Here is a 14,654-nt window from a genome sequence, read left to right on the forward strand (position 1 = left end):
TTCTTTCCCCAGCGACTCGCTCAGATTATGCACATAGTGAGCACTCTGGAAATGGTGGAATATTGTTGAACAAAAAGTTACTCTGGGGTTTCTGATAAAGATGATGAATCATCACAGGAAAATTTTAGCACGCAGAGCCCAAACAGTAACCCGCTCGTGCGACTGTCCTAACACACATAATTTACCAGCCCTGCCTGCAGGGAACCAGCAAAAGGAACACGAGAGATTTGACAGCTGTGTCTTTAGCCACCTTTTAAGTTGGGCAGGTCGGCGTATTAGAAACGCTTCCCAGCCAGGAACGTGGCTTCAGGAACGAGCGGAGGCGGCTCTGAGCTGCGGAATCCACTCTCCACCCCTTGCCCTTTGGTTGCCAGCTATAGCTTGGCCGCAAGGCACTCTGGGACATCAGGAAGCTCAACCTTTATCACCAAGGCAACAGGCCGGCACGCGGTTGTCATGGAAACCGGCGGGCACTCGGAGAGTCTCGTAGAGAGGCTGCCTTCGCCCTCACCCAAGCAAGATGCTTCGCCGAGGCTGTAAAGCCTCTGAAAGGCGAAGACACTTGAGCAACCACCTCAGCGGGCAACAGGACCTGGCCCTGAGCGGCAGCATCTACCTCCTACGAGAGATGGGCCCCACCGGCTTCCTGCTGAGGGAGGAGGAGCCGGAAAACAGGGATTTCCGAGTAATTACCACCCCCAACTTGCCTCCACTCCCGCCCGGCCCACCCACCCGGTCCTCCTGAGCCTTCCTTATTTCTAGCCATTTTCACAATCCCTGCGGATTCTCGCTGCCACACCCACCCCACCCGCGCGAGATCCAGACTCTAAAGATGTGCAAATTGCAGAGGGAAGTCGTGTTTTCATAGAAAAGTTTAATTTTGGAAAGTCAGGACTCCAAAATGGCATCCAAATCTTGTAAGATGATGGCACCTGCTTGATGTTTAGGCTTGAAAATGTGAGACGTTTTACTTAAATACATGCTTTGCGTTGCGTGCGTTCTTGGATGCGTTGTTGGCAGTCACGAGCCCTGTAACTAAAACGAAATGAAAATCCTACGACCTATTTCATACTGTAAATACTAAATAAATAAAATCTTTTTCTTTACTCTTTAGTCACTCTAAACCTCCAAGAAGATCCTTTTAAAGTACCGTTTAGGTAGCGATGCCTTGGAAAGGTCTTAATAAAAACCTGAAAAAAAGATATTTTATATTTGCATATCCCACTCTTGCCACTCAAAAATCAGCCACCATCCCACCTCCCGGGTGTTGATTTGGAAAATTTTAATTTAGTGTCCTGCATTCTAAGTACTGAATACAAATTACTAGCCTGTGCTTATTTAAGACATCTTTTTTTTTTTTTTTACTTTGTCCCTTAGAACACTTAGTTAAAAAATTATTTTAGCCAATATAAACTTGGTGAATAAAATTAGTCTTCTCAAGTAAAATTATATACCAATTAGGTGTACAAAACAAACAAAAGATCCAAAATAAGCTAATTTACAAAAAGTCTTTAGCTCCACTGCAAGGCAGAATGAACTTTCATTAAGAAATGTATCGATACAGAGATATTTTTTAGCTTTTTTTTTTTTAATTTTTTTTCCCAACGTTTATTTATTTTGGGACAGAGAGAGACAGAGCATGAACGGGGGAGGGGCAGAGAGAGAGGGAGACACAGAATCGGAAACAGGCTCCAGGCTCTGAGCCATCAGCCCAGAGCCCGACGCGGGGCTCGAACTCACGGACCGCGAGATCGTGACCTGGCCGAAGTCGGACGCTTAACCGACTGCGCCACCCAGGCGCCCCTAGCTTTTAAAATTAGATTTCTTTTCACTTGCCTGAGTCTAGGTCACTGAAGAAGTCTTAAGTGATAATACAAGTTGTTGAGCAAGACAATATGACAGTGAAAAATCAGCCTGGAGACTGGTGTCAAGAGTTAAGATGTCTCCATTGACTATATTCAACGTTTGAAGTCACCTAAACTAAATTACTTCTTGAAATCCCTTTTAATCCTATCGTCTATTAAATTATTTTTATTCTAACTCTAAAAATTAACTGGAGGGTTTTTTTTTTTAAGTATGCATTTTTCTTTTACAGGTTTTCTTAGGAAATCCTCATGTTTGTAACTGTTCCGCATTTCTGAAAGGAGGGGAACTTTGTAAGCATATATGTTGGTAAGTAACTGTAATCCAGATCTGCCACAAAGGAACATCTTGGTATATTGCCTTTTTCATGATTTGAGTACTGAAGGTAATAGAAATTTGTTGTTGGGAGATATAAGGGTAAAATGGCTGTAGTTTTTCAGTATATTTTGGGGTATTTTATTTCATTCTGAAAATTAAATAAAGTTTAACTTGAGAAACATACTACCACCTCTGCAAGTTTTAAAAGTTCATGTTTATAATTTAAAAACTCACTTTTTAAATTCTTACTATCTAAGAATCTTATGTACAAATGTGAAATCTAACTATAAAACAGAAAAAGAAAAACCTCCCTGATTCACATCAATAACAATAATTATGTTCTCACTATAGGATTTCTATTTGCTGTCAGTTAAAAATAAATTCCCAAATACATTTTTATTTTTATTCTTTCTACTGGGTGCATTGTTTGTTTTCTTTGTAAATGCAGTACAACAAACAAATCATTTAATAACAAAAAATTCGTTATGTTTTTTAAATTTTTATTATTTTTATTATTTTCTTCAATTTCTTTAATGCTTATTTATTTTTGAGAGAGAGAGACAGAGTGCAAGCCGGGGAGGTACAGCACGAGAAGGAGATGCAGAATCTGAAGGCTCTGGCTCTGAGCTGTCAGCATAGAGCCAGACACGGGGATCAAACCCACAAACTGTTAGATCATGACCTGAGCCAAAGTCGGCCACTCAACCGACTGAGTCACCCACGTGCCCCTCATTATTTTTTTAATTATGATATTTTCTAATGTATTATTTTTATTTTCAATAAGCATTTTACTATGAATCTTTTAAGATAGTAATAGGACTACACTGAGAATTACTTCTGTTGAATCTGAAAGTTTTCCTTTAGTGACAGAACCTACTTACAGGGAAATCCCAAAAATGAAAATTTTTTAAAAAATTGTTTTAATTTAGTGTTTGGAGTTAGTCTGGAATTCTTTCCCTTCTTTCCATTTTTTCATTCTTTCAACTCATTTTGTTTTACCTATCTGTATTTATATGAACAAATCATGAATTATATTATTATAGAATATTTGTGACTGAAATTGGAGGGTAAAACAAATCTAACAAAAAATTGAGAGAATATGTATCTCACATTTTGAATGCTTTTCTTTATAAGTTAAAAAAAAAAGTCTATACCTTCATTTCCAAAGCTTGTATTACCAAGTTTTTGTTGTTTTGTATTGATCAGTTTTTATTGAGCATTGCTAACACAATTTACTCTAGTTAGCATAGAAGATATAAAATATGGTCCTTTAAAAACTTGCAGTTTGGTTTAATATTAAAAATAATAAATTATGTTTATTAAAATAGTTTTTTTTTCATTTTTTTAATGCCAGCTTCCTCAGGGCAAGGGCCTTCTGTTCTGATTTCTATATAATGTTACTTGTTTTTTACAATATATTAACCAAACTAAATGGAAATATAATTCAAGTATTTAATATACTAAAGTATATTTAATATATTTAAGTAAGAATTTTTTATGTATTTTCAGCTTTTAAAAAAGTCATATTCCATTTCAATTGGCGATATTTGAAGTATTTTTTCTGTCATACATTCAAGTGGTATATGTAGGAAAACAGTATTGGTACTCTCCAGAAAATTACTCCATTTTCAGGACTAAGAAACTTCTAGGGAAGTTTAAAGGAATTACAATGAATATCTCATTCCTTTACTAACCTGTCTCTGTGAATAAATGTATGTTATAAAGAAATACATGGACTCTTTCTGGCAAATCTCTTTATTATAAATGTCTTTTATTTTCATTTATCATACTTTTTTTCACATATGCTTACTTTAAAACATTTATTTAACTACTGTTTTTGTATGAATTTTTTATTTTAATTTCAGTACAGTTAACATTTAACTACTTATTATTATAACAGAAAACTGATGAGAGTGTTAAGTATATTTATAACACCATCAGCAATATAAATTCTATAATGCTACTCCTAATATTAAAATATATCATTTTAGGTTATATCATAAATAAATATTTCTTTTGGTTTTCCACCTGTGAATACTAGGGTCTTGTTGAAAAAATTCAAACTTCCAAGGAATCATGAATGTAAGTTGCATTTCTTCTTTTATTATTTTGAAGTTAACATATTTAATAATTTTTTGTTTAGACATATTCTAAATTTAAACAGTTATTTTCCTAGACAATCTGACAACTATCTGCAGCTCAGTTTGTTGCATTTGAGACACTTGGAACATTTTTCTTCCTTAATAAAAAGTGTAACTTTATATGTCATTTCAAATTCAGGGGCACTTAATAAAAAAAGGGATGAAACAATGGCTAGTTATTCTGAAGGCAAAATTTCCTTCATGTGTGCTAAGCAAAGATTCACAGTGGTTTCTAGGCGTAAAATTATTTTAATTATAAAAAAATCAAATGTAATTTTTTAGATCACAGTAATAGTTGACATGGAACATAATTTCATTCAAAAATATCTACTAACTGAAATTTGTATGTAAAAAATATAAATACATGTTTTTAAGAGTAAGATAGTTTTTATGACAGTACTTAAATTGAGTTTAGAGTCAAGCATATAGGTATGTAACTTTAAGTTCTAGAGTCCTCAAAATTAAAAGAGAAAGAAAATTAATTTTGTTATAGGTCATTTGGATTTATAGATTTTATAAAAAAGATATTGTCATTATGGTAATCACAGTAAACATTTAAAAGTTGTACTAGATAATAAATTAATATTAGTGTTTCACAGACACTTTTTTTTGTACTCTTCTCTCATTTTACACATTCTCTTATCAACAGAGCACTATTTTCAGTTGCCTTCGGGGCAGCTCAGATTTGGAGGTCCCACAGGCATTTTAAAGACCAAATTTCCCCCCCGCATTTGTGCTCCCCTCTTGTATCCCCTACCTCATATATTGGCTTTCCTTTTTCTTTAGTCTCCAAAACTAGAAACCATGGGATTCTCCTTGATTTTTCCTCTCCCAATTTCCTCTCTCCTGTCTAAGGAGTCATTTCATAAATCCCGTTCATATTACATCCTACCTCCTTCTCAACGGTGTTTTCATCTCTCCATCCTCATTCTCACCTTTGTCCAACCTTCATCAGCCCTTCATAGTGTTCTAGAGCCTGTTTCTTTTCGGTGCCTGCACTTGGTTTCTTCCTTCTCCACATTGTAGACAAAAGGTTCTTTCTGGAATGTCACTTAGTTCTCTACTTCATCCTCTCTTCCAATCCCTTCATACACAATGATTGGGTTGTTTGATATTGTATACAATGTTTATTTCTCTATTTCTTCATTTTATCCACCTGAAGTTAAGTGCTCACGCCCTCTCCAAATCTTACTTGTTCTCTACACTGTTTTACATACCATTTTCACAAGCTTCCATACTAGTGCTGTCCAATAGAAATATAATGCAAGCCACATATGTAATTTTCTAGTAGCCATATTACAAAGAGTAAAAAGAAACAAGGAAAGTTAATTTTAATAATATATTTTAATTTAATCTAATACATTAAAATATTACCACATCAACATGTAATCAATATAAAAATATGCAATATTTTTGACACTGTCTTCAAAGTCTTAGTATTTTATACTTACAGAGCATCTCATCTAGACACTATATTTTCAATGGAAATATTTGATCTGCATTTAGATTTTATTTTATTTTATTTTTTCAACGTTTATTTATTTTTGGGACAGAGAGAGACAGAGCATGAACGGGGGAGGGGCAGAGAGAGAGGGAGACACAGAATCGGAAACAGGCTCCAGGCTCCGAGCCATCAGCCCAGAGCCTGACGCGGGGCTCGAACTCACAGACCGCGAGATCGTGACCTGGCTGAAGTCGGCCGCTTAACCGACTGCACCACCCAGGCGCCCCTGCATTTAGATTTTATAAAATAGTCAGTTGAAAAATAGATTCATGTAATACCTAAATTGTTACATATACATACTTACAAATTTTTCAGTAACTATATATTATGAGTTTTCAATTTAAATTTAAGTGAAACAAAATTAGAAATTTAGTTTTTTAGTCACATGAACCATATTTCAAGTGCTCAGTAGTCACATGTGGCTAATGGCTACTCTTATTACAGTGCAGCTCTATACAACCAAATTCAACAAACATCTATTGTACTATGTATTAGCCAGGAGCCTCTGTTAGATACTTCTTTATGAATTGAAAAATGAATACTAACATTTGTGGAGTTTTTCATTTACAAAAGTAGCAATTTCATATGGATCAACCTAATAGTTAATATTCTGTTATCCTTTTTATTTCTTAAAGGCAGAAACTGTGTCTTGTTCTTTTTATAAATATCAGCCTATGGTTGGGAATTTTTTTAAATGTTTTTTAATGTTTAATCCTAAATGTTAATTTTGAAAAATATATACTTCCTACAAAAATAAAAGATCTTTCATATCTCTATATTTAAAAGAAGTTTTGGTCAACATTGAGAGAATCCTATTTGCACAAATATTCAAAAAGTAGAAGTCTTAATCATCTTAAAATTTATCATGTAAATGAAAGCTAGAATGGGGTGCCTGGCTGGCTTAGTCGGTTGAGTAACCGACTTTGCCTCAGGCCATGCTCTCACGGTCCATTGGTTCAAGCTCTGTGTAGGGCTCTGTGCTGACAGCTCAGAGCCTGGAGCCTGCTTTGGATTCTTTGCCTCTCTCTCTTTCTCTGCCCCTCCCCTGCTTGCGCTCTCTCTCTCTCTCTCTCTCTCTCTCTCAGAAATAAATAAACATAAGAAAAAATTTTTTAATGAAAGCTGGAACAAACATACATGATTTAAATTAATTTAAAGAAAGCTATAAATGATTATTCATTTGGATTATGTGAGGGTTTTGAATATCATTCCTAGATTCTTCTAAAACAAATCAGGAAACAAATATTTGCGCTCTAGTGTTGCATATCAAAAACAATTGACTTTTATTTTTGAACATTTACAAAGATGATTACAAAGGAATTTTATTATAAAGACATCAGTTTTTGAACATGGAGCATTATTTTTCCCATCACCCAATAAATGTTTTCCAGCAAAACCTACATTTATCACCTAATAGTTTCTTCTAAAGACAATGTCTATTTTTTTTTATAGTTTACTTTTTAATAGAGAGCTGAGGGACAAAATAGCTAAGAGTCAAAAACGTATCCTTCTCTTTGTTTTATAAAAGTTGGCATTAGAGAAACTTTTAGTTTATCCAACTCCCCTCTCTTCTTTTATAAGGGAGATTCTAAAAGTTCCAATGCTAACAGTAGTCAAAACCCAAAGTATAAACTAGATTTTTTTCCCTCTTCTCCTCCATTTTCTCTTTTTCTTTTTGTCTAGTAAATGCCATCCGTTCCTTTTTTTAATTAAATATTTACAAATAAATTAAGAACCATGTTTAAGAAAAAAAAATTTAAATTCCCACTACAAAGATACAATAAACTTTTTTGCTTCCATTTTCCTTTATTACTTTATATTTATGTATGTCTAATAGTGCATGGGAATTTTGTCCCCTGCTTTTATCACACATTGTTACTTTATACCCATTTTCAATGCTGTGTAATCTCTGTAATTAAAGTCATCAGGGGCTAAATATGGTATATCATAATTTAGTTAACATTATTCTATTGTTACGCATTTAATTTATTTCTAACTGCTTGTCATATTCTTTGTACATGAAGCTTCCTCTTCTTTCAATCATTTGTTTAGCCTAATGTCTCATTAATCAGATTTTGGAGTAAAAGTATTAAAATTTTTATGTCTGCCAACCAGATGTATTGCCAAATTGGTCTTAAAATACTTTTGCTGATTTGCAATTTCAGCTACCTGTCAATTTTCTGCTAGGTTTGGTTTGAGATTCGTGTTTTAGGTACATATTATTACTTAAGCACATAATGAAAGACATGAACAGAATACTTAAGTCCCCAAAGAAAATAATTTAAAAATATGAAGAAATATTTTCAAATGTTAATAACATTTCTATAGTGTAGGGGAAAAAAAAGCCTGTCCTACAAAACACAAAAAAATGCCAGCTACAAGGTTCATTGTAATCTGTTCGTTCCTGGCAAATTAAATAAATTTCCATTCTTCCATACATCTAACATACCCTTAGAACGTCTAAAGTATCTTCATATAACTTTTTTAAATGCAAAAAGAAATGACATAAGGCAAACAAACATAACATTTCATTGATTTACTATTGCTTATTCAATAGGTTTTATTCTGTGTCTGTGTATCATTCTTATTTTAACTAATTTTCTTTTATGTTAATGAAGTTGAACATCTTCCATTGCCCTCTGATATGATTAGCTGTCTTGCTCTTCTCTATAAAAGAATATTCTTTCATAGTCTCATACATTAATTTTTTAAATTAATTTCAGAAGAGTTTGTTTCTGCCTTTCATTTTCCAATTCATGTTATACCACATAAGACATTTATGGCCAGCTCCTCTTATGAACTTTTATGTTTCAATAATTCTGCTGCCCTAGGAAATCTTTATTCCCAAAAGCACAGTTTTTGTTCTTCATTTTCCTCCCTGTCTTTTTTAGAGAGCAGATGTTGCTCTGTCTCTGTGACAAATAGCTCTCATCCTCCAAAGTAATGGTTAATTAAATTATGTTACCCTCTTACATTCCACCTGCCACCCCACCTCATGCAAGGAACAGAGATTTCTATATTGTTCTATGATGTTTTCAGTATTCTTAGTGTTTAATTTGGAAGTCTTTCCAGAAAAAATGAAGGTTTTATTATCTTGCAAGTATTTTAAAATTTATTAAATAATGTATTAAATGTATTAAAGAATGTATAAAATGAATAGAATTCAAGAGGACCAATAACAGATGGCATTTAAATTATGGCATGTTAAGGAGAGAGAAAAGGAAAGGAGCTTGGAATGGAGAAAGGAATAAAGAATCTAGGATTCCCTGATCAAAACTAAATGTATTAGAAACGATTTCTTGTAAGGACAGTAGGATGGAGAAAATTCATAATTCAAAGAATGCACATCCCAAGATTATAAGCAACATAGTTCCAAATAGATTATTCAGAAGAATACTAACCAAATCTGTGAAAGATGTGGCTACCAAGACACTCTTGTAAAAACTGAAAACCAAGACAGGAGAGTAGTTACAATTGAGTCTTGCTTTCCTGTTATCTATTCATTCATTATTCATCTAACAAAGACTAATTTCACTAACTACTCAAATATCCCTGTTTCCCCTTTATGTATTTGTGTCCATTTCTTTTGGTGGTATGTTGATAAAATATTATTTATGGACAAATTGAACAGATTAAAATCTAAGACATGATTATAACACCAATCCAAGGATGAACACTGTCATATAATTAATGCAAAACCTTTACAATGCAACATTTGCACTGACTCTTTTCAGTTATAAGAAAAAAAATATAATTTCCATTCATTTACTTTTATGTTTATTTATTTTTTAGGGAGAGAGAACAAGTCAGGGAGGGGCAGAGAGAGAGGGAGACACAGAATCTGAAGCAGCCTCCAGGCTCTGAGCTATCAGCACAGAGCCTGGCATGGGGCTCAAACCCATGAACTGTGAGGTCATGACCTGATTTGAAGTCAGATGCTTAACCAACTGAGCCACCCGGCACTTCCCATTCTTTTTATCAATGACTCTTTCTTGACCTTTTGGTTCTGAAAAAAAATACAAGAAGTGGTAAATCTCAGTGTAACAATTCAATCAAAACTTTCTGATATTTGAAAGAAAATTCTAACTTTCAGCATAAGTTATTTACATTTCTGTATCTCTAATTTTGCCACTGAATTTTAATAGTTTGGGATTCTTCATAGGTGCTTTGCAGTTAGGTCTTGTGGAAAGAGAAATCAGTGACTTGCTTCGAGGGATACATCGAGTTCAAACTCCACAACAAGGAACAAATGATGAAACTGTGCATATTGAAGAAGATGGGTACATTAAACAGAAGGAAATTGGTTCAGATGATATCTGCTCTATTTGTCAAGAAGTACTTTTAGAGAAAAAACTTCCTGTCACATTTTGCAGGTGACATGTTTTTTCTTTATCTTTGTTATTGAAGTACAATTAAAATACATTATATTAGTTTCAGGTATACAGTATAATGATTCAGCAGTTCTGAGGAATATTTAGTACTCATCAAGATAAGTGTACTCTTAATCTGCATTATCTATTTCACCCATTCCCCTACTCACCTTCCCTCTGACAACCACCAGTATCTTTTCTGTATTTAAGAGTCTGGTATTTTGCTGATCTTTTTATTGTTGTTGTTCATTTGTTTTGTTTCTTAAATTTCACATATGAGTGAAATCATATGGTATTTGTCTTTCTTTGGCTGATTTATTTCACTTAGAATTATACCATCTAGGTTAATCCATGTTGTTGCAAATGACAAGGTCTTATTCTTTTCTGTGGTTGAGTAATATTCCATTCTGTGTGTGTATGACACCTTCTTTATCCATTCATTTGTTGATGGACACTTGGGTTGCTTTCACATCTTGGCTATTGTAAATATGCTGCAATAAGCATAGGGGTACATATATCTTTTGAATCCATGTTTTTGTTTTCCTTCAGCAAATTACCTTTAGTGAAATTACTAAATCATGGTAATTCTATTTTTAATTTTTTGAAGAACCACCATACTGCTTTCCATAGTGGTTGCACCAGTTTGCATTTCCACCAACAGTGCATGAAGGTTCCTTTTTCTCCACATCCTTGCCAACACTTGTTATTTGTTGTGTTTTTTGTGTCAGCCATTCTGACAGGTTTAAGGTGATATCTCTTTGTGGTTTTGATATGCATTTCTCTGACGGTTTGTGATGCTGAGCATCTTTTCATGTCTATATCAACCATCTGTATGTCTGCCTTGGAAAATGTCAGTTCAAATCCTCTGCCCATTTTTTGATCAGATTATTTGGGGGTTTTTGGTGTTGAGTTATATAAGTTCTTTATATATTTTGGATATACCAAAATCAGATATATCACTTGAAAATATCTTCCCCCGTTCAGTAGGTTGCCTTTTGGTTTTGTTGATGGTTTCCATTGCTGTGCAAAAGCTTTTAATTTTGATTAGTCCCAAATAGTTTAATTTTGATTTTGTTTTCCCTGACTGAGGAGACATATCTAGAAACATGATTCTATGGCTGCAGTCAAAGAAATTATTGCTTGTATTTTCTTTGGGGATTTTTATGGTTTTGGATCTCACTTTTCTTTAACATTTTAGAGTGAGAAAGAGAGAGCATGAGCAGAAGGAATGGGAGAGAGGAAGAGAGAGAATCCCAAGCAGGCTCCACATTTAGTACAGAGCCAAACACAGGGCTCGATCCCACAACCCTGAGATCATTATCTGAACCAAAATCAAGAATTGGATGCTCAACTGACTGAGCCACCCAGGCACCCCCAGGTCTTACATTTATATCTTTAATCCATTTTGAGCTGATTTTTGTGTGTGGTGTAAGAAAGTGGTCCAATTTTATTCTTTTTGCCTATAGCTATCTAGTTTTCCCAGAACCATTCATTGAAGAAACTGTCTTCTCCTCATTGTAAATTCTTGCCTTCTTTGTTGTAGATTAATTGACCATACAAGTGTGTGTTAATTTTGGGCCCTCTATTCTGTTCTGTTGATCTGTGTGTCTATTTTTGTGCCAGTATTATACTGTTTTCAATTACTACAGCTTTATATATATCTTAAAACTTGGAATTTGAAGTGCCAGCTTTATTTTTCTTTCTCAAGCTGTCTTTGGCTATCTTTGAGGTTCCATACATATTTTAGGATTATTGGTTCTAGTTCTGCCAAAACTGTTGTTTGTCTTCTGATAGAAATTACATTGACTCTGTAGATTGCTTTGGGTAGTGTGGACATTTTCATAGTATTAATTCTTTCAGTCCTAGGGCATGGAATATCTTTCCATTTGTTGTCTCATCTTCAATTTCTTTCATCAATGTTTTATAGTTAGGTTTATTCCTAAGTATTTTGTTCATTTTGATGCAATTATAAATGGGATTTTTTTTCTTTGTTTCTCTTTTTGCTACTTCATTATTAGTATACAGAAATGTAATAGATTTCTGTAAATTGATTTTGTATCCTGTGACCTTACTGAATTCATTTATTAGTTCTAGTGTTTTTTGGTGGTGTTTTAAAGGTTTACAATATGTAGTATTCTGTGATTTGCAAATACTGAATGTTTTACTTCTTACTTACTAATTTGGATGCCATTTATTTATTTTAGCCTGGTTGCTGTGGCTAGGACTCTCAGTATTATATTTAATAAAAACAGTAGGAGCAGACACCCTTATCTTATTATGATCTTAAAGGAAAAGCTCTCAGTACTTCACTGCTGAGTATGATTTTAGTGTGGGTTTTTTATATATAGTCTTTATTATGTTGAAAAATATTCCCTCTAAACCTACTTTGCTGAGAGTTTCTATCATGAATGGATGTTGTACTTTCTCAATGCTTTTTCTACATCTATTGAGATGATCATATGGTTTTTGTCCTTTCTCTTACTAATGTATCATGTTGATTGATTTTTGAAATTTTTCTAGGGATAGAGAGAGAGACAGAGGATGAGCAGGGTAGGGGCAGAGAGAGGGAGACACAGAATTTGAAGCAGGCTCCAGGCTCTGAGCTGTCAGCACAGAGCCCGACACGGGGCTCGAACCCACAAACCACAAGATCATGACCCGAGCCAAAGTCAGATGCTTAACCAACTTAGCCACCCAGGTGCCCCTGTTTTATTTATTTTTTAGAGAGAGACAGACAGAGACAGAGAATGAGCAGGGGAGGGGCAGAGAGAGGGAGACACAGAATCCAAAACAGGCTCCAGGCTCTGTGCTATCAGCACAGAGCCCAACACAGGGCTCGAACTCGTGAACCACGAGATCATGACCTGAGTCGAAGTCAGAAGCCTAACTGATTGAGCCACCCAGGCACCCCTCCTTCTTCATTTCTGATTTTATTTATTGGAGTCCTCTCTCATTTTCGCTTGATGAGTCTGATAAAAGGTTTATCAATTTTATTGATTTTTTCAAAGAACCAGCTACTGGTTTCATTGATCTCTTCTATTGTTGAGGGGCGGGAGTTGTCTCTATTTCATTCATTTCTACTTTAATTTTTATTATTTCCTTCCTTCTACTGTCTTTGGGCTATGTTCTTTTTCTAGCTCCTTTAGGTATAAGGTTAGGTTGTTTATTAGAGATCTTTCTTGCTTCTTGAGGTATATCTGTATTGCTATAAATTTCTCTCTTTGATCAGCTTTTGCTGCATCCCAAAGATTTGGACCATTGTGTTTTCTTTTTTAGTTGTCTCCATGTATTTTGATTTCCTCTTATTTTTTTGATTAACCCATTCATTGTTTAGTAGCATGTTATTTAGCCTCCATATATTTGCATTCTGTTTGATTTCTAGTTTCATAATGTCATGATCAGAAAATGTGCATGATAAGATTTCATTCTTTTTAAATTTATCGATATTTGTTAGTGACCTAATATGCAATCTATTCTGGAGAATGTTCCATGTGCACTTGAAAAGACTGTGTAGTCTGCTGTTTTGGGATATAATGTTCTGAATATCTGTTAGGTCCATCTGGCCAGTCCTGTCATTCAAAGCTACTCCTTCCTTGTTTATTTTCCGTCTGGCAGATGTATCCATTGATGTAAGTGGGGTGTTAAAGTCCCCTACTATTATCGTATCATTGTCAGTTTATTCCTTTATGCCTATTAATAGGTCCTTTCTGGCTTTAGGTGCTTCCATGTTGAGTGCATAAATATATACAGTTGTTATATCCTTTTGTTGGATTGTTCCCTTTATCATTATTAGTGTCCTTCCTTTTCTCTTGTCACAGTCTTTGTTTTCAAGTCTATTTTGTCCAGTATAAGCATTGCTACTTCAGCTTTCTTTTCACTTTCATTTGCATGGTAAGTGGTTTTCTAGCTCTTCATTTTCAATCTGCATATGTCTTTAGGTCTGAAGTGAGTCTCTTGAAGGTGACATATAGATGAGTCTTTTTTTTTTTTGAAAAATATTTGCTAACATTTATTTTGTACGAGATAAAAATGGGTCCCAGAAAGGCTAAATGAATAGACCACAATCATACAGGTTGTTAATAAAAGAACTATAACACATAACTCTCTCATAAAAACGTAATTAAAAATTCTTCAAAAAACCCATTAGCTCTATCTGAGAAAAAGACTAAAGCTAATTTTTCTTTTTTTATTAATATGAAATTTATTGTCAAATTGGTTTCCATACAACACCCAGTGCTCATCCCAATGGGTGCCCTCCTCAATGCCCATCACCCACTTTCCCCTCCCTCTCACCCTGCCCCTCCCCCATCAACCCTCAGTTTGTTCTCAGTTTTTAAGAGTCTCTTATAGTTTGCCTCCTTCCCTCTCTGTAACTTTTTTTCCCCCTTCCCTTCCCCCATGGTCTTCCATTAAGTTTCATAGGATCCACATAAGAGTGAAAACATATGGTATCTGTCT

At 34.4% G+C, this 14,654-nt stretch overlaps 1 protein-coding gene across 1 annotated transcript in view; it reads left to right on the forward strand.

Annotated features, from left to right (window-relative positions):
• Positions 1-520: 520 nt before the first annotated feature.
• The window catches only part of ZSWIM2 (zinc finger SWIM-type containing 2), a 32,488-nt gene continuing 18,354 nt past the window's right edge, over positions 521-14,654 (forward strand). Inside the window, exons 1-4 of the mRNA XM_047082634.1 lie at positions 521-685; positions 2,096-2,172; positions 4,223-4,263; positions 9,989-10,199. Of these exons, the coding sequence (XP_046938590.1) occupies positions 521-685; positions 2,096-2,172; positions 4,223-4,263; positions 9,989-10,199 (494 nt within the window). The remainder of the gene's footprint in view (positions 686-2,095; positions 2,173-4,222; positions 4,264-9,988; positions 10,200-14,654) is intronic.

The sequence above is a fragment of the Lynx rufus genome, unplaced genomic scaffold (assembly GCF_022079265.1).
Source record: "Lynx rufus isolate CCGP_SWC_20201006 ecotype Redwood Valley unplaced genomic scaffold, mLynRuf1.p SCAF_2, whole genome shotgun sequence".
Lineage (NCBI taxonomy): Eukaryota > Metazoa > Chordata > Mammalia > Carnivora > Felidae > Lynx > Lynx rufus.